At 41.2% G+C, this 23543-nt stretch overlaps 2 protein-coding genes across 3 annotated transcripts in view; one reads left to right on the top strand and one right to left on the bottom strand.

Annotated features, from left to right (window-relative positions):
- Nucleotides 1-18568, top strand: part of GFM2 (G elongation factor mitochondrial 2) — a 29230-nt gene extending 10662 nt beyond the window's left edge. The window contains exons 8-21 of one of the 2 annotated variants that reach the window (XM_019517689.1): nucleotides 1873-1961; nucleotides 2258-2318; nucleotides 2432-2617; nucleotides 5915-5995; nucleotides 8933-9081; nucleotides 9834-9974; nucleotides 10054-10153; nucleotides 10936-11125; nucleotides 11839-11915; nucleotides 12558-12696; nucleotides 12860-13045; nucleotides 14862-14977; nucleotides 17526-17708; nucleotides 18124-18568. In XM_019517689.1, the coding sequence (XP_019373234.1) occupies nucleotides 1873-1961; nucleotides 2258-2318; nucleotides 2432-2617; nucleotides 5915-5995; nucleotides 8933-9081; nucleotides 9834-9974; nucleotides 10054-10153; nucleotides 10936-11125; nucleotides 11839-11915; nucleotides 12558-12696; nucleotides 12860-13045; nucleotides 14862-14977; nucleotides 17526-17708; nucleotides 18124-18249 (1824 nt within the window). In that variant the 3' untranslated portion in view covers nucleotides 18250-18568. Of the gene's footprint in view, nucleotides 1-1872; nucleotides 1962-2257; nucleotides 2319-2431; nucleotides 2618-5914; nucleotides 5996-8932; nucleotides 9082-9833; nucleotides 9975-10053; nucleotides 10154-10935; nucleotides 11126-11838; nucleotides 11916-12540; nucleotides 12697-12859; nucleotides 13046-14861; nucleotides 14978-17525; nucleotides 17709-18123 lie in introns of those variants that run through there. The other variant, XM_019517690.1, reaches the window with a different exon arrangement.
- A 1420-nt stretch (nucleotides 18569-19988) lies between these two features.
- The window catches only part of HEXB (hexosaminidase subunit beta), a 62323-nt gene continuing 58768 nt past the window's right edge, over nucleotides 19989-23543 (bottom strand). The window contains exon 14 of the mRNA XM_019518243.1: nucleotides 19989-20194. Within this exon, the coding sequence (XP_019373788.1) occupies nucleotides 20131-20194 (64 nt within the window). The 3' untranslated portion in view covers nucleotides 19989-20130. The remainder of the gene's footprint in view (nucleotides 20195-23543) is intronic.

The raw sequence follows: 23543 nt of genomic DNA, 5'->3' as shown, positions 1-23543 counted from the left end.
TTTATATAAATGTATTTAATGCTACTGTTATGTCAGTCCAGTTACAGTAAATACATCTTGGCTATCTATAGTCATAATAATGCTCACTTTTTTGTGCTCTTTGAAGTACTATCAGCAGTCTGCATACTGTGTGTGTTTGCATGAGCACACAGACACTTTTAGTCCTTTTGGAGCCTCCCATGTTGCTTAGGGCCTTGTTACACATTGCACACTGAGCTGCCCAAATGTTGATCAGTGTTAGTGTTATCTTGAGTTTGGAGCAATCGCACCTTGAGGCTAAAAATCTTCTCTGACTCTCCCCTACCTACACATCTGTGTCTTGCCGTTAGAGGGCTGGTGAGCTGGGATCTGACTAGAAGCTGCAGCTCTGAGTTACCACTACAGGGCTGGTGAGCCAGGACAGGCTTCTGTACCTACTCCAGGTGGGGTTAAGTGAGAGCTGAGTTGGGAGGACACATGAAGCTGGCAGACAGAGTTAATGGAATAGGGATGAATAATAAAATGAGAGGTAGAAAGGAAATGGGAGTAAGGAAAGGGTGGTGAAGTGAAGTCAGCCAGCCATTGAAGGATAAAATAAAAAGGTAAGAAAAAATTAAAAAGGAATAGGAAGTAAATTAGAGGTCTCATGTTTTCATATATAGGAATTTATGTGCGTGTGGGGGGGGGGGTGCTGTTCTTGCTTCCTGGGGTGACTGGGAGGTGGGAGTAGTGAGGGAACGTGGTTTTACGGGAATTACTACCCATGCGCAGGGAAGGAAGCCGCAGCTCATGGGGATCTGATCTGGCCCCCTATCTTACCCCCCCTTCTCCTGAACCCATCCATGCCCTGCAACCTGGCTAGCTGCATAGGGTCCACTGGCTAATTAAATTCTTGCAGGTGTTTAGTGCTGAGAAACAAATTAAGAAAATTAGCTGGCAGCAAGAGGAACACATAGGGTTTTTTTAATGTTGAATTTTTGGGCCTCACCTAATGGGAAGTTTTTATTAGCACATTGTAGAAGCAAATCCAAATGGAAACAGTAAGGACTGAAGAAACACAGTGTGAGAATAGATGCTAGCCCTAGCTGTGAAGTAAATCTCTGTGGCATGAAGCTGATGCAGATGGTTCTATGCTACCACCTTCCCAGCCTCAGTATAGGCAGTGCTTTGGAAGAAAGGGGTTTGACTGATATTCTGTTGTGCTCTGGTGATTTTTACAAGTGGTGAAACTCTGTGATGCTGTTGGCCAACTCAGTTGCACCCCTGGGAACAGGAAGGGGAGTTGACTTGGGGCTAGAACTGCCTCCTGGGTAGTAGAGCTCAGGGGATGGAAAGTTTGTCCACACAGAACAGGAGGGTGGGGAAGGATATGCTGCATCCTGAGATGCTAGAGGGCTGCAACTTGGGTAGCTCATCCATGGGGAGTGGCCATACATTAATGGAATGTGAGCTGCAAAACACACGTCAGAGAGAAACCTGCTTTGGAGTGGCATAACTTTAAGCCACCTAAAGTATGTTTAAAACTAGTTTCAGGTGTTAATATGCGGACAGTCCAGAGATTAAGAGCATCAAGAGCTGCCTAAAATTAATGTGCAACAAGGCCCTAAATTTCCTCCATTTTTTTCACTTTAACTCTTCTGTAGGTTGAGGATTAGAGGATGAATTAGTTAAGAAGAGGCTGGTTGGGACAAAGCTCCTTTGGGAGTCCATTTTTGCTTCTGTTTAATAGATCAAGAGGATATAGCTGTCCCTTCCTTTGCTTGTGTTGTACTCTTGCTTACTTGCTGTAAGGGTAGAGAGTATTAGAAAAAGGAAGGAGTTGGTCTCCTGCATTGGAGTATGCTATCTTTCAGATGTCTGGACAAGTGTGTTGATACACTTCTTTGCTTTTAGGCACAGACTTTGACCGTGTGGAGACAAGCAGACAAGAACCATATACCACGGATTTGTTTTTTAAACAAGATGGACAAAAATGAAGCAGAGTATGTGGACAATCATTTCTATTTTTAGAAGCGACTAAAAGCATGTTGTTGGGGAGGCTGTGAAAGAATCACTCTAATTTATAAATGAAGCTGCATATTTCCTAATTGGAGCTAAAAATACCAGACTTGTGGGTAGGCAGTAAAATATCTACTATTAGATGTGCATCCACCTTTTGCGTGTGTGTCCAAAATGCATTTTCCTGTGAGAGGAGTTTTGCAACAAGTAAATGGCAAACTCATTTGTTACATACCATTACAATTGGATAACTTTTTCAACTTCTGTTATTTTAATATAGTTTTGCCTATGCTATAGAGAGCATCAAGCAAAAATTGAAGACAAAACCTCTGCTTTTACAGGTAAAATAATTATTTTGTGATGAGCAAATCTGAAACATGTTTGATATCTTAATGTGGGAGGTGGGTTTTATCTTCATACATTTCCTAATGGAGCAACTTTGTTTTATCCACAGTTGCCAATTGGAAAAGCCAAAACTTTCAAGGGAGTGATTGATGTAGTGACCAAGGAACAAATTATTTGGAAACCCACTTCTAGTTCTGATGATGGAAAAGTTTTTGAACAAAAACCTCTGACAGAAACTGATGATCTTGGACTTTTAAAGGAAGCAAAAGATGCAAGAAATGCCTTAATAGAACAAGTAAAGTTTTAAAGTAAATATGTAATGTAAATATTTTTAACGCTCTGCACTTTTATACTGTTTTCTTTCCATCGCAGGATGTTGAGGCATTTGTAGAAGCATTTAATAAATTAGGCAAAACTTGCTTAATTGTAAGCAGATTTGGGCTTATTAGTCTCACTGCACTTGAGACTAAAGCACGGAGTGCTTAAGTATTTTGGCCAGATGAATACAGAAAGTCCATAGCAGACATGAAAATACAGGTTCTGCTCTCTTAACTCATGGTTCTTTATTTTAGGTGCACATACGTGTTTCTCTTGCTCAGATTACAACTTTTGGGGTGTTTTTTTGCAGCTATTAACATATTGATTGATTTCTGCATGATGGCTTAAAAGTAGATTTACTGTAATTGGTTTGGTTTAGAGGACTGAAATACTAAACAGTCTCACATGTAAAAAAGGACAGAATATTTTTGAGTGGGCTTTTTAAAAGTTCTGAGTTCACATCATGATGTTGAACACTCTGGGACAGCTTGTGTAAAGTGTAATGTGGGGATTAGCTTTCCTTGTAGGGCTTTACTGCATTTTAGTGAGATTTGTTCTCTCAAAAAACAATTATTTCTTTTTTGTTTACATTCAGTTCTTTGTAAGAGTAGTTATAACAAGTACTGAATAGAGAAAGTGAGCATGACTGCAATATTTGTTATTCAGGTTAAAATTATGGTGGTTGACTGTTTTGGGTACAAGCTGCCCTGCTGTGTTTATCAAGGGAGATTCTTCCACCCAGCCACGAGTAGAAAGTCACAGCTGGTTGGGTGGATTAAAGAGGACTTTCAGCTTCCTCTAAACCTGTGATTCTCAGATGGGGTGCCATGAGATCCCTCCTCAGGAGTGCCACAGCACCTAGCCCCTGCACAAGTAGGTTCCTCCTCCTGCCTGCCTCAGTCCCATGGACAAAAGGGCACCTGTGGATTCCATCCTTGGCCAGCCCTTGTGCTGGCCACTCTGACTGGTAGTGCTGTGCCGTGGACAGGTGGATAGAGAGCCATGTTTTTCAGCCTGACTCATCCCCCTGTTCTTCTCACCTTCCCAGGGCCAGTAATAGGGCTGTGGAGGCAGGTAATTCTGAGCCCTGCCATTTGAGTCTCTGGAGGAGCAGCTGCAGTGTCGGGGGTTGTGCTTGTCCCCTCAGATACAGACTAGGAGTGGGGAGGGGGGCTACAGCCAGGTGTTCTGTTGCCCCCCCCCCCCAATCCTCCATGCTTCCTCCCTTACTATCCTCTGTGTGCCACATGTGTAGCCTGTCGCTTTATCTCTGCTGGCTGGGTGTCGCTGGGCTCTGTCTGTTTTGGCCTCAAGGCTGCCGGGAGATAACTAAGGCCAGAAATCAGCCTTCTGGTTCCCTATCCCTAGCACTGCTCTGGGCCCACCCGGCACTGCCCTGGACCTGTGTGTAGGGAGTCACAGTGCCACTCTGGGAGCAAATGTGCACGGGGCTAGGCAGAGATGGAGCACCTGAAGGGGTGACCTATTGTATTACATTTTATATTATAGTGATACAATTAAAAACACATTCATTAATAACATAGAGTTTCTAATATACATATATCTGTTTTTAAAATATGGTGCTGCTAAATTTTGAAAACTTGTGGGGCAGAGTCTTGAGACTAAAAAGGTTAAGAACCACTGCTCTAAGATGTCAGATATGGGAGACAATGGAAGACTGTCATGGTTACGGTGTCACATAGAGAACTGGGAGAGCTATTCCATATTTCTCCCAAAATTGCTTGGGAAAATAATAGAATCTCTTTGTTCCTGAGATTTGCTCACCTGCAGGATGGGGAATTATAGTACGTAACTCAAGTTCACTTCTAGCAGAAGGCAACGCAGGGTGGGATCTTTGTGTGAATCATTTTGATCTAGTGAGGTAAAAGCATTGTATAAATGTAGAGCATGTAATTTTATTTAATTATCCTTCCGAGCAGCTGAATAGGACTTGATGGTTTGGGAAAACAGAGTTCTCTTCATGAAGTGCTGTATATTTTATTACTTTCAGTCCTCTAGTGCTTTCTTTGAGTAAAAGCTATCAGTCAGCACTGCTCTAACATTTAATAAATGGGCTACATCTCTTATAAAATGTAGCATTTTCCCTTTCATTTAATTAAAAGAAATAAATGCATTGCTTTGTTCTTAATATGTAGCTGATTAGATTTCTCTTTCCAAATAGATAATACTTGGTTTAGCTGACCAGGTGCTTTTATAGCTGCTAGAGAGAACAGCATAATAGCATAGTGCTTTACAGCAGTGTTTCTCAATTTTTTCAAAGACATGACATCTTTCCACAGTTGGTTTTTTTTTTTCAATGTAGCAGTACCTTCAGCACCACTGTTGGTGCTGCCTCCATTTACCTCAGTTCTTTCTGACCAGATTGCTGCTACCTTCAAAACTGCCTCTCATACTTGCTGCACAGTCAACTGGAAAAGGGCTGTGGCATGTGCATGCCTTCCTCATTGCATTGGGGTCCCCACCAGCCTTACGCTTCTCCCAGATCTAGCATCTTGTGGGTGGAACTGTCCTGCATGTTTCTGTTTCCAGGAGGAGTTGGTGTGGGGAGGTGGACTGGGATGGGCTATACTCATCTTGCCTTAGGGTTATTAGAGAGCCCTAATTTAGCAGGAGTGCATGTGCACCTCAGTCCTGCACAAGGGGCAGTTTTATCTGGCTGCTGCCTCAGCAACCCAGCTGAGACCTCCTGTTTTACAGCAGTGTTGAGGATTCCCTCTCCAAGCAGTGTACCAAGAACCTAGGTAGTCGTGCTGAAGAATTGAAGAGATATTGAAAATCTTGTTCTACTTAATGTGTTGCTGGGTAGAATGTACCTGACGGGCCACCTGAGTATTTTTGGATTCAGTGCATTTCTTTTGTTTTTCAATTCAGAGGTTTTTTCCCCCAAGGAAAGCAAATTGCTTTGGTTTTTGCTTTAGAGAATGCTGAAACATTTCATGTATAAACTACTAGGTTTTGTAATACAAGAAGGAAACATTCATTAAAAAATGTTTAATGATCACCATTATTTAAGTTAATGTTTTTAGTAGTTAACAGTTGTGATATGTGCATTAATCTTGTTAAATTTGTGAATGTTATTGTGTAAATGATAAATATATTATTCAAATGGATTCAAAATATGACGAGTTCTCCAAACTCTAATGTCCACAGAGGCTTTGCTTCTATCCCATGTAATTATCAGGTCCAGATAACAAGCATTGCTGGATTACTTTTGAAATAATGTCACACATAATGCGAAAGTGTTCTCTTGCAGGTTGCAGATCTCGATGATGAATTTGCTGAGCTGGTGTTAGGAGAGTTTAGTGAAAATTTTGACTTGTTACCAGCTGATAAGGTACATCTTTACCGTTCTTTACTAAGATTGCATTTCTGTCAGCCCTCATGCTGAGTGGCTTTTATTTTAATATTGCACAGGTGGAATGTGACTCAGCAAATGTGTGATTTGAATGCTAAAAAAAGAAAGCACTTTTTAATTGCAGAAGCAGGTTGCTAATAATAGTTGCTAAAATCAGTTGTAGATCATGTGAAGAATGAACATCATAAGATTTGCTCTCCAGGTAGTTTCTTTCAGTATTAAAACTTGGTGATGAAAGTCTTGTGAATTTACCAAGAAATATGTTCAGCTGTGTATCAAGGTTCATTTGATATTGCAAATGCATGTGATTATCATGTTGGGAACTTTCCATAGTAATTTTATTATGAGCATTTTTATTTAAAGGCAAGTAGTTGCTGAAGTGGAAAATAAGGGAAGGGACAATTAGATCATCAACATGTAATGCACCAGCTTTTGCTTTGTACTGTTCTAGATTTACATCAATGTAACAGAGCAAAATTTGGTGTGAAGTGAGTTTCAGGATTGGCATCTGACAGAAATGATGCTCCTTTCTTCACAGGAGGGACCAGAACAGGGTTGGCCTGTGTTAACTTGTTTGGGTATCATAGAATCTGAGGTCTAGCATAGCGTTGTTACAGCAGCTCCTTGTGTTGCATCTACATGTGCAGTTCTTTGGCTTGATCCAGAAAGTCTGTGGAAAGATCCAGATCAGCTTTAATAGGATTTCCCATGGGTAGGGACCTACCAAATTCAAGATGAAAGTGGGGTTTCCACTGTGGTTCCTTTAATTTGCAGGTTCCCCTGCAGGTCCCCACTTCTCTCTTCCCTCCCTGCCCCCCCCCTCCCCAGTTGGTGGAGGGGCCCTGCTTGCAGCTCCCTCCTGATCAGTGGGGAGGCGAAAACTGTGGTTTTAAATAAGGCATTGTTTTTGTGTCTCACCACTGATTGGCTGAGCGGCCCCATACAGCCCTGCTGTTTGCTGCTGACTAGCTGGGAGGCAAAAATGGCACCATGTTTAAAACAGCGGTTTTAGCTTCCCTGCTGATCAGTGGAGGCCCCCGCTGCTCCCTCCTGAGCAGCAGAGATGGGGGAAGGGGGGAGCACATGGGATAGAGACATGCCAGATTAAAGGACCTGCCACGCATTCTGCTTCTACCATGAATTCAGTAGGACCTTACCCATGGGTGTAGAGTTAAGCACATTGGCTTTGAGTAATAAAATTGTATTTTTATTAAAAATTTCCTCTAGTGGTAGAAAATTGTTGTCACTTGAAAAAAATGCTGTGGTGTTAACTGTGAAAAGTTGTTTAAACTTCAGTACATGATAGTTATTTTTTCTGTGTGCGTGCACCAACATTGTAAAATACTGGAGCCTAAATTTAGATGCCAGAGTTTGGATCTAAGACCTGAAAAGCATAATTTTGGAACAGCGCCTATGGGATTTAGTTCCACAAACATAGTTTATTCCCTGATGGTATAGCTTGGTTGAAGGTCTTTTAATTTTTTGTGATTTTATGAGTCAGTATATAAGTTAATTTTGTTTGCAAATATAATCCTGTGCTATTTGACTATCAATTTAATGTCTGAATTCATGGTATTACCATATTTACTTGTATAACTCATCCACCCTTTTCCCAGAAAATAGCCATCCGAAATTGGGGTGTGTGCCTTAACCAGGGAGGGTGCTTCACTGGAATAGAAGCATGGAAAGAAACACTGCTGCAGGATGGCTACCTTTGCCAGCATCAGGAAGCAGGGAGAAGAAAAGGGACAGAGTTTACCCCTCAGGGTTAGCGTTAGTGTTAACTCTCAGAGCCACAGCTGCTGCAGTCAGCCTTTAGCCACGTTTAGAAAAAATGTTCTTTCTTCATTCTGCTTTCCCAAAAGAAGGTGTGTGTTGTATTTAGAGACGTGGTATATGAGAAAATACAGTATAACAAGAAGGCTACTTATGAGGCTGTGACTTGTCTTTTCAGTGTACCCTAGCATTTTCAAGTATAAAGCTTCAGAGCATCTCTTAACTTCTATGAAACTAAGGCAACAAGTAGAAAGTAACCACTTAATAATATAGTGGGAAGAAAATAAAAATAAATTTATATGTAAAATCTGATTTTAAAATATTTCAAATAAAAGATTTTGATTTTTATTTAATCTGTTGTGAAATGATTTGATCTGTAATCTCTAGTTACTAGTTGGCTTTTAAATTCATCTTCAGACATTTGTTCAAATAATTTCCCAAATGACAAGTGAATAAATTGCATCTCCTTGAAACAGTTCAGTATGTAACTTTAATACTTCTGGTTTTCTGTACACATTGAGATATAAGATGTCATGGGTTAATTTTCTGTGCATGAGTCCTGTGTCTAACTTTTGTTTACAAAGGTGAAAAACATAAACTGATCTGCCTTTAGAGGTGTACCTGTAATGGTGTAGTACTGATCTGCCTTTATAGGTGTAGTAAATATTTAAGTGGCTAGATTTTATTTTGTAGTTTAGAGAAGAAAAAAATGGTTATTTTTAATGAGGGGAATTGAGTAGAAAGTAGTGGTTGACTTGCATGTGGATTATTGTTTGTGATAGTTATAGCAGTGTAAGAATTTGCTCTAATTTTACCTAATTTAGAAAATTGTAGTAGTTGTGAAGATCATAAATTAATAACTTTTTAAATCTTAAATTGGTTAACATATTGGTTTTCTTTCATATTGTGCTTTTTGTCTTATTTGGGAGATTTCCACAAATTTCTGCACACCCTCTGAGTACAATTTGCATCGGATTAGTGGAAGGGTCCCTGTTTGGCTTTCTGGAATTGTGCCATGGTTTTTCTTGCTTCTTCTCTAGTTATATTTTCATGTATTGAAACTGAGCAGAAATCAAGGTGAAATCATACATCTGTATAAATACCAGAATTGAAAATATTCCCATTTCTTCTCTAATGCAGTTACAATCTGCAATACGAAGAGTGACGCTGGCTCAGAAAGCAGTGCCTGTGCTATGTGGAAGTGCATTGAAGAATAAAGGCGTACAGCTGTTACTGGATGCTGTTGTTATGTACTTGCCTGCACCTAATGAACGTTTCTATGACTTCTCGTAAGTGCATTGAGAAGGTAAAGGAACAGGAAAATTATCTGGGAAAAGTACAAATTAAACCTATTTTATTTCCAAAATGAGACTATTTTAAAAGGTTTTGACTTGTTTCTTATTCATTTTGGAATACAGGGACACTGCATCTGATCAGGCTGTCTATCAGTTTGTCATGCTATCTACCCTTTTCTCCATCACTTTTTAGACGGTGTGGCAGAGAATGGACAATTGTGGGTTTCTGGAGGGTCTTTGGGTCCCCTGTCTCTATGCAAACATAACTTGAAGTGAAATGTTTCTAAATAGCATCTCATTTCAAGATATACTATTTTGGAGTGCTTTGGCTGCTTTTCTGATACTTCAGACGGTATGCTTTTTTCAAATGCAAAGGCATTTGAAGCACTTTAAATGTTATGTTTGTTCACAGCTCAAAATGTGCTTTCATTGAAAATATAGTTTATAAGTACACAGCCAGTGCTATCTAAAATCTGTGCAGGGATGGGGTTAGGCTTTTTACTGCATTGTTTATATCACATTTCAACATGTACCTGATTTTGTTGCTATTGGAACTACATGGATTGATACCAATCATATACATTTACTTTGGGGTATACATTTAATTTGGTGTTAATGAGAGCTAACAATTGTCACTACAGAAGCTTAGTTTAAATGAGTGGAAATGTAATTAAATGCTGGGGTGCCTTTTTTTAAACCAGTGAATCGCATGAAGCTTGTCCTAATTTGTTACCTTTATTTTTCAGGCAATGGTACAAAGATGACTTGTGTGCCCTGGCATTTAAAGTTATTCATGATAAACAGCGTGGGCCTCTAGTTTTCATTCGCATTTACTCAGGCTCTGTGAAACCTCAGTCAGCTGTATACAACATTAACAAAAACTGCACGTGAGTAAGAGTGAGCTGTGCTATTGGTTGTAGCATTGGCACTTTTGAGTAGCAATTAACATGAACATTTAACTTGTAGGGAGAGAATGAGTCGCGTTATCCTGCCATTTGCTGACCAACAAGTTGAAATACCTTCACTGACAGCTGGTAATATTGGCCTTACAGTTGGGCTAAAAAAGGTAAAGGAAAAATGTTTGCTTGTTTTATGGGCAGCTTACTTTGAAAAGGCACATTTACGTCATACATCTGAAAAACATTGTCACGCTCTCTTAGTTTAAAACTTTTTGCCTTTGTCATAAAATATTTGAGTTTGTTTCATTTTGTCAATATTAACATCTCTAAATAGCTAGCTGTATTTTTTTTCCTTTTCAAATGAAAATTGACAGTATACCAACTTCAGAAAGTGATCTGAAGAAATGCCAGCTTAGTTGGGGAATAGACTGAAGCTGGTCTTGTAAGTGAAAAGTTTGCTTTTCTCACATACCATCAAATGTGATGTCAGAGACAGGGTTAAAATCAATAAATGTGAAATAAGAACTATGTTGCTGACTATTTTGTCCAGACAGTCACTGCAGCACCAAGCTAATTTACGAGCTACTTGCCAGTTTCATTGTTTAGGTTGTTAGTTCAGTTAGGAAGTCCTTTTTATCCTGGTGTTCATGTAGCACAGCTCAGTCCTACTACCTCTTCTAAAAAGGATTCCCTCTTGTACATGGAGGAATTTCTATACAGTTTGGCTTTGCAAATGCTTATACTGTGTTTAAAAGCAAAATGGCAAAGAAAGTATTATAATAGCTGGTCTGCTGGTGAGCAAAGTTACATAATTAGTGTTTCTGCTCTCCTGGCTTTTTCCTTTAATTTAATCAAGAGAACCCATAATAACTGCTTGTTTGTAAGTGTCTTTTGTGATGAAAACCAGTTATTTGCAGACAATACAGTGTCTTTGTTTGGCATGCTATAGAGTGCCACTGGAGACACCATCGTTTCATCAAAGTCCTCTGCTGTGGCTGCTGCTCATCGAGCTGGAAGAAATGTTGAGAGAAAGCAGAGTCGTAACAGTGAAGTAGCAAGCCTTCTGTTGGCTGGTGTGGAGATTCCAGAGCCAGTCTTCTTTTGTACAATAGAGCCACCTTCACTGACCCAGCAGCCAGGTATAGCACAGCTACTTGAACAATTTTAGAGCCATACTGTACCCTTAATGCGCACACACAAATATGGTGGGCATCAGTGAATACAGTAAGACTTCGTGATTTTGCACAAATGCCATGTTTATGTATTTTGCTAATGTGGTATGGCTTTGCTAATATGGTGCATGACTTTTGCATGATGTTTTTGGCTGGAAACTAAAGATTAGATTATTGGTTCTTTATTGTAGAAGCGGTGGCATTTTTTTTACTTCCCCCTCTCGTTCCCATTTAAATGATTAGTTTTGAGGTAACTAACCTGCTTCTCCCATATCAGTAGATTTAGTATGGGTTGTCTTGCTTAGTAACCCACTATTTTTGAATGAGAAAAACCTTGTTTTGTCTTTTTTAAAAGCCACTTTCATTCAAGATAAAAGTTGCCTTGACATTCTTATATTTTTGTATGATGTAATAAACACACATGAGTAAAGAGAGAGTGCTTTTTTTATTACCACAACACTTTGGGCTCACATAATCTGAGTTGAGAAAAGTGTGCAACTGGAAATGATTTAGCGTCTGAATTATAGGGCTAAAACATGTGTTTTTATGGCTATATTTGCAGTCTCAGTGATTCCTGTTGAGAGCAGAACCTGACCCATGGGTGAACTTATTACTGTTCTGGGCTAGTCACTGGTTAGTAGCATTTTTCATACATAACAATATTTGATATTTTTATATAGACTTGGATAATGCCTTGACGTGCCTTCAGCTGGAGGATCCAAGCTTAAAAGTGAAGATAGATCCTGATACTAGCCAAGTAAGAATGTTAATATATTATTCATTTGAGCCACAGATTTTGAGGATTTTTTTAGCCGTTTTTTTAAATATAAACATATAAAACTCAGTATTACCACAATATATTTTACTGGCAGAAGGGTCAAGCCCACTCCCCAGTTTAGTTCACTTAAATATTTTCACAATTCAGGGTCAAAAGTAAATGCTCACATTATAAGTAGAATTACTGTGTCAGAACATCAGACTGAAATAAAACCCTTCTTTGTGAAGAGAGATTGAATGAGATTGCAAGATTATCTTTGTGCTGTCTAACTAGCACATATTTTGTTTTTATATAAATTCTAAAAGTAAGTTCAGACTTTCTAGACTGAAAAACTAATATGGGAAGAATGGTCAATTTTTGTAGTAATAGCAGAGCTGTAGTTGCCATCTTCATTTAAGTGTGGGACCCAGAATAAGTCATAAAGCCTCCTTATTTCCACTTGTAATATCTGCGTTTCTTATAGAATCTTAAAAAAAAAAAAGTAAAAGCATTTGAACAGCACAGTATGTAAAAATAGGCTCCTAAATAATGTGTATTGAAAACCAATTAGGTGTTTCTGCCTACAACCCTACAAGCATAGGTTTTATTACCTTTTCTCACTTAGTTTGTGCTTTTAACCAGAATATCCTTTGTGGCATGGGAGAACTTCACATTGAAATTGTTCATGACCGGATCAAACGTGAATATGGAATTGAGACCTATCTGGGACCTCTTCAGGTAGCATATAGAGAAACCATCCTAAACTCAGTTCAAGCTACAGGTAAAGTGAACAAGTGCACAGAGTATTAGTGCTCTGTCTTTTTGATGTATTTACTTTAGTCATTTACTGAAGTGGTTTTCTGATGTTATTCATTTACCTTAAACCTTTAGATAGGATTGAGCTAAAACCACGTGCTAAAATATTCACTGTATTTTATCCACAGATACACTGGACAGAACAATAGCAGAAAAGCGGCACTTGGTGACCGTTGAGCTAGGAGTGAGTCCCTGGACAGGGGAGAGAGCAGCAATATCACCAGTCATTCAGTATGCTGAAAATTTCACTGAGCCACTTCATCCAGAGCTTCAGGAAGCTATAGAAAATGGAATTAGCAGTGCGTCTCTTCAAGGTAATAGAGCTGTTACAAATAACTAAAAAGCTGGAAACTAGGGCTATGTGAAGCTTTGGTAGCCAATTCAGTTCAGAGGAGATTCAGCCCAATTCAGGGACTGAATCTCCAAATCCAGATTGATGCGGGAGACCGAGTAAAAGCTCTGAATCGATTTGAGGCATCCAAATTGATTTGGAGAAGGTTCGGCTGATTTTGGAGAGTCGGCCATAGACTAAACAGGCAGCTGACAGCTGTCTCCAGCTGGTAAGTCTGTTGGGGTTGGCAGAGGAATTGGGGCTGGGGCTGAAATGAGTTCCCAGCTGGGAGGGGGGAAAGGGGGGTGGCGTGGGATGTGGGCATGACAGCGCTGGGAGCAGGGGCTGTGCCATGGCTGCCGCTTGGTAGCCAAGGTGGAATGCGGGCGCAGCTCACTCCAGGAGGAAGGGGACAAGTGGCAGCAGGACATATACCCTGTTCCCAGTGCTGCTCCTGGAGGAGTTGTGGGAGAAGCTCCCATGGCTGCCCTAACCAGCCCAGCCTCTGACACTTTTTTTTTTTTGGTGTTTTGTTTAAAGCCCTGCACTCACCAGCTGCAGCAGTGGTGATTGGAGCTTCTGAGGGCTTGTGGCAGAGCACCCCACCGTGCAGCGCAGGGTGGTGAGGGACAGTGAGGATCCCACCCCTGCGTGCGGCAGCTACTCCATGAACAAGTGTAGCATGGCTCGGCAGGGTGCTGTCTGGGAGCTTGGGCCACTGGGGCTGAGCGCTGCTGGGCAAATCAAACTATGGGCTGGGGAATTGAACCAGTTCAATTCGCCTGGGAGCTGGGGTGACTTCATGTGTCAGCCGGAACCCGGCAGCACTCAGCTCCAGAGGCCCCAGCTCCCAGACAGCGCGCAGTGCCCTGTCGAGCTGCACTGCATGGGTGCCAGGTGGGATTGTGGGGGGGGTTGCCATCCCCACTACCCTGCGCTGCACGGGGAGGGCTCTGCCACATTCACCCAGAGGCCCCAATCGCTGCTCCTGCAGTCAGTGAGTGCAGGGCTCTTTTTTTAAAGTGCTGGGAGGCTTGGCCGGGCTGGGTGGGGATGCGGCTGGGCAGGGCAGCCATGGGGACTTCTCCCATGGCTCCCCCGACCCAGGGAGAGGCAGGCACAGCTGGAGGAGCCGCAGGAGAACCTGCAGCTGTCCAGCTGTACCTGCCTTTCCCCGGCCGATCCATATCATTGAATCTCTCCAAATCAGTGCTGAATCAATTCAGAACAGTGATCTAGGCCTCTCCTGGAAACCATATCTCGTAGATAGAGCAGCAGTTGCTTATTGAAGAAGACTGATCACTGCTGTTTTGTTACTAACCCTTTTAACTTCCCAAAACAGAACATTAATGTAGTGTGAGTAATAACTTCTTCCCAGATCACTCCCTTCCTGAAATAAAATCCCTGGCAGAGGGAGTCATGAGAGAAGAAAAACTTTTTAAAAGGGAATGTGAGGAGTTTCTTCCACATCATTCTTTTGTGCAGAATTTGCTCCAACTTTTTACTATGGAGTGAGCCTCAGTTCTGGTCCTTAAAAATTTGTTCTGTGCTGGCTCAGAAACTCCATTTGCAGAACCTCCTCAGCTCTGACTGGCTTGTGTCCAAATACCCTTCCTCAAAAGGATTCAGGAAAGGTGATGGTGGCAGTGATAAAACTAACATTAAGAGAAGGAATGAGAAGTAGCTCTATTCCTCAGAGGGAGGAGGACTGTCAGGCTTCAGATAAATGCAAAAACATTTCCCCTGGTTAATATGAAAAACAGCATTGAATGGTAATGCCTTGTTCGTTTTTTATGTAGGACCACTGCTAGGATTCCCAGTTCAAGATGTAGCAGTGACTGTGTATTCAGTGACTTTGCACCCTGATACTTCTCTGCCAATGGTGTCTGCTTGTGTTTCTCGTTGCATGCAAAAGGTACAACAGAACTAGAAGAACTAATGTAAAATAGTTATGCTGCATTGTATAAGTAAAACAAACAGTAGTTTGGTAAATGAGATGCAGCCTTTCTGAAGTTGCAACGTAGGTTATTATCTGTTTCTTTGTTCCATGTCATGGAATACTTAAAACATGAGGGATGTCTAGAATCTTCCATTTTTACCTTTGTTACTCTGCAGGATTTTCATTACTATCATCTCTAGCAAGGTAGTTTTCAGCAAAATACTTGAACTTAGCAAAGCATCCTTGGTCTCTAACTAAGAAAGCCTTTGATAGTGGTATAAATCTTTACACCTGGAAAATGCTCTTTGCCTTAGGAGTATCTGGATTTTATTGGTTTGCATATTTTATGATCTTAAAAGATTTTTTTGTACAGATGTAAAATGTACACTCCATTCTTATGTAATGTCACTCCATATATTGATCTAATGAAACCTCCATATATGATGTGGAAATATACTATTATGTGCATCTTCCATATCATATATGTATGTTTTTGAGTCTTTTCTGACTCTTCTTTCTCATTAATTTTTATTTTGTAAGATTATAATGGTACATGCAATGTTTCTTGTTACAATTCTAATTTTTGTAGGTATTCTCTTAGTGATGCTTTCCACTTTTCAGCAGTCATATATCATAGTTAGTGTCAGTGAAAAAGAAATCCTTTGTTATAAGCTTTGTGGTGCATTTTCAGTGAAAGTCACCAGTGTTCGGTATCTAAGGCATGAAGACACGGAATGAAATCAAACTGTCTGAATCTGTAGAATTGAGTAAAGTCTTGAAAAATCCATTTAGAAACCTCTAAAACAGTGGTCTCCAACCTTTTTATAGGGAAAATCACTCTTTGTAAGTAAAGGGCACCACCCCAGGATCTACCACCCCTGCCCACCCCCACTCCCAGCAAGCTGCCCAGGGTCTGACCCCACTTACTCAGCCCAGCTCAGGTGGCAGGGGGCACTCATCCCAGCCAAGTGCCCTGCTGCTCCCAGTTGTAGAGCCTCTGACAGACTGAAATTGACTATCAGAGGCTCCATGATAAACCAGCTGGTGACCACTGCTTTAAAATATTGTTTGATTGCACTGTGGAATTTACACAAAGGCTTTTGCTTCTTTTTTTTCCCCGATTCCTACTATTTTGTTTGTGGTTTATTTTTCCTATTATTATTATTTTGCTTGTGTGTCACTCTGGGTTGACTAAGGTAAGTATATGGCTTCCTGCACACAGTGAAGTCAGACACATTTTGATTTATAATTGAGCTGCTTTTTACCATTCTTCCCTGGCATAAACTGTTCAGTCCTTTAGTGATGATCCTAATCTTCCAAAATGGTAGTCTAGACCTTTAATTTATCACACCTGGCTTATTCTAGCTTTTTAATGCTTCCCCTTTTGGCCTTTCTTCCCCTATAGCCTTTCTTTTAATACACTGACTTGCAGTAGCCAGTTCCATATCACTATTATGACAGTCTTTGGGACATTATACAGATGTTTTCTCCTGGGAGAGTCACTGCTCTCCAAGAGTAAAAATGGCCACTGTAGGAAAAATTTATTTGGGAACAACCTGAGTTAAATAACTCCTTGGAGAGTTTTTCCTGGGGCAGCAGATCTCTGTAATGCCATGGCTTCTCTCAGATTAGAACATCCCCTTCCCCACAAGAGACAGCTTGCTAGACTCTGCTGCTCCAGAACATTACCTCTTAGTACACTGGTTGTCAACCAGGAGTATGTGTACCCCTAGGGATACTTAAAAATGTTGTAGGGGTAGGGCTCCTGCTGCTCTGTGCACCCCCAGGGAGGCCTGGAGGGCATGTCCCCCCCACAATATGTGTGTGGGCCAGAGGCGGCTGTCACTATGCACTGGGCTTTATGCCTTGCTACAACTGCCCCAGGAGCAGTGCAATGCCATGTGCAGCAGTGGCAGCCCCCCCCCTTCAAATTTTAATGTAAAGGGGTGCATGAGCTGAAACTGAGCCAGAAGTCGTACACTTGTTAAAAAAAGGCTGAAAACCCCTGCTTAGTACATCAGAGATGACAATAACTGATTGTTTAAGGTGAATATGAATGCGTATGATAAATTCTTAGATTGTTAGGGGCTGGAAGGGACCATGTAAGATCATTGGGTCCAGCCCCCCTGCACTAGGCAGAAAAGACAATTGAGGTCAGGTGACCCCAGAGAGGTAACTGTCCAGTCTCCTCTTGAAGATTTCCAGGATAGGTGATTGCACCACCTCTGGAGAGAATTTATTCCACAGTCTGGGCACCCTAACCGTGAAAGTTTTTCCTAGTGTTAAGCCTTAAACAGTCTTCCAGTTCATAGCCATTACTTTGGTTTTCCCTGCTTATACTCATTATTATGACGTAAGTTTCCTTTTCTCATTTAATATGCTTCATAGGGAAATGCACCTTGAAGTAGGGAGCATGAGACAAAAGTAGGTGTTATAACCTATACATTTTACAATATTGCCTGTTTTATATGGAAGAATTTGTTTTTATAAAGGAATAATGTAACTTGTTTCTTCTCCACTTCAGGCTCTGAAGAAAGCTAGTAAACAAATGCTGGAGCCCTTGATGAGCTTGGAAATTACAATTAATGAAGATAATCTCAGCACAGTACTTGCTGACCTTGCACAGAGGAGAGGCAACGTACAAGAAATCCACACTCGCCAAGATAACAAGGTTGTGGTTGCAGCTGTTCCATTAGCAGAAATGATGGTATGTGGCCAGATCAATTGTGAGAACAATTTCATTAAAAAAAAAAGTGCCCTTGTTTGATTCAGTTTTCATATGAGTAAATCAGGATCTGGTATTTCTAATGGATGAAAGCTCTTAAGCAAGAGTTCTGGAGGCTACATGTCTGAAAGTGTTTGTTACAGCTGTGACAAGAGAATGATGTATTATTGTTTTGCATGAATCATGTACCAAACACTTTTTTTGTGTGTGGCTAAACTACTGTTGGAAATAGGATAGCTTCATTTTAGATACCATGTTAAAATAGTTAATGTACTCATACTTAGTGGTTACGGCAGTTTCTTCACCAACTAAATTCAGCTAATAAATCAGTGCTTACCTTCACTACCCTGGACTGACTGGCAGAGTAACATTTTAAACTTATTTTGTGTTTGTCTAGGGCTACTCCACAGCTCTGCGCTCTTTAACATCAGGCTCTGCAACTTTTACTTTGGAACTGGCCAATTACCAAGCTATGAACATGCAAGAGCAAAATGCATTGCTTCAGAAGAAGGGGCTCGTATAATCAGAAGAACAAAGACTTACTTTATTTTCACTAAAATGTTTCTTGGGGACATGTTTGCCATAGCCACTTGGCAGCAAGGAGGCTTGTCAAAGAGTACATGGCTTTAGCTGCCTTAGTATTTCAGACTATCCAGTGGAAGGTTTAAGGGGAAAACATAAGCCTGCTGTGGAATGCTGAAACAGCTTTGCAGTTTAGATGATATAATTTAAATAAAGTTCTTCCCCAAAAGCCATTTAAGAAGAGCTGCAGTCTTGAAGGCAACATTCCAAGCCCCTACAAGAAATGTTTCATCTACAAAAATAAACTTAACTAATGGAAATTATGTCACGCTTCACTCTTTCTTGGTTTGATCTTCAGAAGGCCTGTACACATGTGAGGATGCTGCTCTGACGCACTGTTATTAATCATTTAATGAGCTTTAGTTTAAGTGCCTCTGATGCCATTTTGAAGTGTGGAGATGCCAATACGTGAGATGCTGGGGTCACTTTAATTTGAGTGGCTCTCAGAGCTGCTCTAATTAAAGTGCCCCCCCTACCACACATCTACAGAACATGGGTAAAGATGCCCCAGGTGATCATAATTATTATTGTTGGTGTGTGAAGCTGTGAGGACATAAGTATAGTTTTCCTTCCCATTAAACTCACTCCTGTCAAGCACCCACTTTGAATGCTTTCAAAACACCTTTGGATGCTTATCTTGCTGGGATCCTATGATCCCTGGTGACTTCCTGCCCTTGGGGCAGGGGGCTGGACTTGATGATCCTCCTGGGTCCCTTCCAGCCCAAATGTCTATGAAATCTATGCAACTCTTTGATCCAGGGCATCCTGAACTTAACTACTAAAGCAGCATAAAAGAGAGTAAACAGACTATGTACTTTATGGCAAGATGGATAGGGCAAAAAAAAGTCCTTTGAAAGAAAGGGGAAAATACTGTTTAAGATAAGTGTAGAATTTTTTTTGTAAGGGTGATTGTGCCTAATATTAATTGACTTATTTGAAATAGAATTCTTAGCACTGTTATACAAGCTCAAAGTCTAGCTTGAGGTATGAATCAACCCTTGAGCAATGATGTGGGGGTTAGCCTGTCAGTAATTCACTGTTGTAGATTTTCAGTACTTGTTGAAAGTTACCAGAGAAAGAAGCACAGAAGAGACCTACCTAGTTTCCATTTTCCCTTGCAAGAGTTACTCAAAGTAAATTTAAGGATTGATTAGACATAAATTGAGACCTGCTCTTTCCCCATGCCCTCTAATAACCCAGCCAAAGTATGTGAAGAAGTCAGATAAAACTTACCTCTTCTACACTTAACCCAAACTTTAAATACTTTTGTCAAATATATATGCTTGCGTGTGTGCATTATAACAGCATTTGCCAGGTAATGGATAACTATTGGGAATAAGTTCTACTTTGCACAAAGCTATGAGCCAAAAGGATTTGTGTCCTTTTGCCATTTACTAATACTGACTGATCATCTGGTTGCAGTAGTCATGTTGCAGGATGCTACAGTAAAGAATCCCTACATCAGTTGCAAGTTAAAGATGCATTTACATCGGGGTCAGGTAATGGTATAGGTGCATGTTTGAATTACAGGTTTTTTTAGGTAATGGAAAAAACCTGTCACTTATAGTTTGAGTGAGGAAGTTTTGGTTGATTGGTTAATCTCTTCACTCCTACTGGGTTTTTGAATATGTTTTTTATTTCTTTTTTAAAAAGCAGTTTTTATTCCACCTAAGGCTTGTATCAAATTCACATGATTTTTATTCTAAAAGTGTAAAATTAACATCCAGCATTCAAAATTGTTAGTGCAAATCTCATCCTGAATATGCAGATTCATTTTCTTTGGAGGCACTTTAGCTAATTTGGCAGATTCTTCATGTGGCAGTTATGGGCTTCTAGCTTCATTAGGACAGTATCCAACGTACACTGGTTCAGCTGCTATTCCACGACTGTTAAAATAAAATTAGTCTGATTATACCACATGTTTAATAAACTACTAGTAAAGAAACTAAGACACTAGCATTGTTTATAGAGTTGATTAGAGCAGAATTTTATCCTATTTGTCCATCCAAGAAGTGAAACAATGTGCGGTCCTATTTAGGGAATGAAAAGATGGCCAAATTTTGAGGGTGGGCATTCATAATTTATACTGTTAGATATGCAACAGGGTATTGTCTAATCAATAATGCCAGCATATTTAGGACTACAGGGTCAGGAGAAGACAGCTTGGGGTGCTGGGGTCTGTGCAGGTTGAAGGATTGCTTAACCCTTTGGAGAAACTAGGGTTTTCTTGTTGGGTGGCCTTTGTTCTAATAACTGTCTTGGGTGCTTTAAAGGTGCTTCCCCTTTGAAGAGAAGTTCCCCCCAGGAGATGAACTAGAAGAGAGGGTGGGGAAGACAGGGAGGGTTAGGAATGGAAAGGCTGGGTTCTTGAGAGAGAGGCTGTCCCCTCTCTCTCAGCATGATTAAGAAACTGGCTTCAGGGCAAACTTGAGACCAGTTCCAAACTGGCACCTGCACTTTTCTGGCCAAACATTTAGAGAATATTAGTCTGGTGACTGTTCAAGTCCATCATTAACGTAGCAGTCACTCCATCCCTTGGGATCATGTTGTCTCTCAATACTACTTGGGGGGGCAGGAGGGGGGGGTTGTTGGGTTTTTTTGCTAAGGTGTTCCAGAAGTCATGTGAAGATGAAGTTAGACTTGGTATCACAGTGGATCCTGAGCTTCCAAATAAGGCTGCATCTTCAGCCTCTGTTCTAGTGAGTCATGTAGAAATAAGAAACTACAGTATGGACTGAAGATAGTTTGAAAGATGGGGGCAGTAGTATTCCTAATCTGCAATCCATAGAGCTAGATATTTTAGTAAGATAATCACTACAACAGGTGGTTCAACCCTCAGCCTGTGGATCTGTGATCCAGCCTGTGGGGCTTTCCAAGGATGCAGAAATTTGGCAGGGTTGTGGGGAGTAGTAACTAATGCTGCCATTTCTCCCTTGTCACCAAATTTCCAAGTTCTATAAGCCAGCTGACATGGTCCTGTGCACAAGATCCCACCAGTGCACACGGGACTGGGGTTGAGGCAGCAGGGTCTGATCCAGTGTGTGCAGGGCCAGGGTGGTGGGCTGGATTTGGCCTGGAGTCACCCTGCAACTTTCTTCCAGCCTCTGGGGCCAAAGGTTGAGCATCGCTGTATTACAACAATAGCCAATGTTGGCATTTAAACTAAGTTTCAGAGGTACAGCAGAAGGAATGAGATGGTTAATACCCAACGACCAACCACTGGCCACAGCTCTGAAAGGCTCTTAAAGGTTTTACCCTGACAAAGATTCATGTAGTACATACTTAATGCAATGTAAGTGCTCAAGTGTTTGCCTTTTGTTAGACATTTTAAGAAATCCTGAAGAAGAGAAAGTAGTTCTTGCAGATAAGGCTTCTTCAGTGTTTGGTTTTGATTAACAGGCTGCTTAAAGGAAGTAAGCTTTGGGTCTTGGTATGAGAAGGAATACAGGGATCAAGACAGAAACTACAGGGATGCATATAATTCTCCACCAGCATTAGTTTGACCTACAGGAGGATTTAGGGTGTTCAAAGTCCAGAGAACATGAGAGCTACACCCAGCCTGTATTGTCAGAGCCTAGAAAACATAAGTATCTTTGTTCTTCAGCACCAGTGTTGTCATTCATCATCTATAAGTTCTTCAGATAATTTAAAGGTGGTTCTTGGCTGAGGACTAGATGCAACAGATGTGATATTTTTTTTTTATCTGTAGTTGCCACTGTCCCCTGGATGGTTTTATTCATGCCCGTATTACATGGAATTGACAGACCACTGGAAATAATACACTTCCAGTATAGAATTAAGTTCCTCCTCATCCCTTTTCCAGCAATCCTTACAAAGCCTTCTTTAAAAACAGACAGGAGGTAAGTGGCATAGAAATACTCAAGGAAAGGCTTATGGCTTTGTCTGCATACAGAATTCATAGTTTCATAGTTGGTAGGGTCGGAAGGGACCTGAGCAGATCATCTACTCCGATCCCCTGCCATGGGCAGGAAAGGACGCTGTGGTCAAATGACCCTAGCTAGGTGGCTGTCTAGCCTCCTTTTGAAGACCCCCAGGGTAGGGGCAAGCACCACTTCCCTTGGAAGCTGGTTCCAGCTCCTAGCCGCCCTGACAGTGAAGTAGGGCCTCCTGATATCTAGCCTGAATCTACTCAATCAATTTATGGCCGTTGTTCCTTGTTACTAAGTGTGAATTAATCTGATTCACACTTCCACACAGCTGCAAGTGACTGTAGCATCTTTATCTTGTCTGCTTGAAAAATATAAGACTGGATCAACTTTTCAGCATCCCTGAAAAGGATATGCAATATAGCTGTTTGTAGATTTATGGCTACAAAACCTGCCTGTATGCTCTTTAAGCAGGACTCTGTTGGCCTTTTAAGAGACAGTATTTTTTCAAGAAGAAAAGTGGACATCTGCTCTAGGGAAGAACTCTCTTATCAGGATAACTTCTCAGACTTAAGACTTCCTCAGTATGCATGACCTTGGCTGAGTGTTTGACAACATAAAGGAACGTGCAGAATTCAATAGGCCTGACTGTTCTTGATGGCTTCTGAAATGCCACCAGGTTCTGCAAGTGTGGAGATAAATACTATATTTTCTCTATTTAAAGATGATGCCCTTCCCCATTTAACATAGGAGGGAAAGCTCCTTGTCTTACAATATGGGGGGAGGGAGGAAAGACGCAACAGGGAGTTGCTGTGGCTTAGCCTCCAGCCTCTACCTGAGGCCACAACTGCTACTGGCCCCCCTCCCCCTGCCTGGCTGCCTCTGCATGCTGTGATCTCCCCAACCCTCCCCACAACACAGCCTCTCTCCCTTCATCCCTTTCCCTTGCTCTGGCAGCAGGCTCCATCCATGCTGCAGCCTGGGGCACTGAGCACAACCCCAGTCTGGCCTTATAGTAGCAGCAAGCAGCCTACATAGCTGCTACAGGGCTGAGACAGGACCACATTTAGTGCCCCATTCTAGAACAGGGTCTATGGAGCCTGTTGGCACAGAGCAGTCTGATGGAGAGGGGCTAGGGAGATGACAGGTAGGGGGCAGTAGTGGCAGGGGGGCAAGCCCAAGTAGGGAATAAACTGTTTGACCAACCTCCCCCACCTGCCAGTGCCTGCTTCCCTGCAATGGTGGGAAGAATGAATTAAATTAAATTAGATTCTATACATGGAAAATAAGTTTTAAAAACCTGCAATTTTTCCATATATAGAATGTAATTATAGGGGGAGATGTCTTA

Source organism: Gavialis gangeticus, unplaced genomic scaffold (assembly GCF_001723915.1).
Source record: "Gavialis gangeticus isolate Ggan-Ray unplaced genomic scaffold, GavGan_comp1, whole genome shotgun sequence".
NCBI classification, from domain to species: Eukaryota; Metazoa; Chordata; order Crocodylia; family Gavialidae; genus Gavialis; species Gavialis gangeticus.
This window is presented reverse-complemented; position numbering and strand designations above follow the sequence as displayed.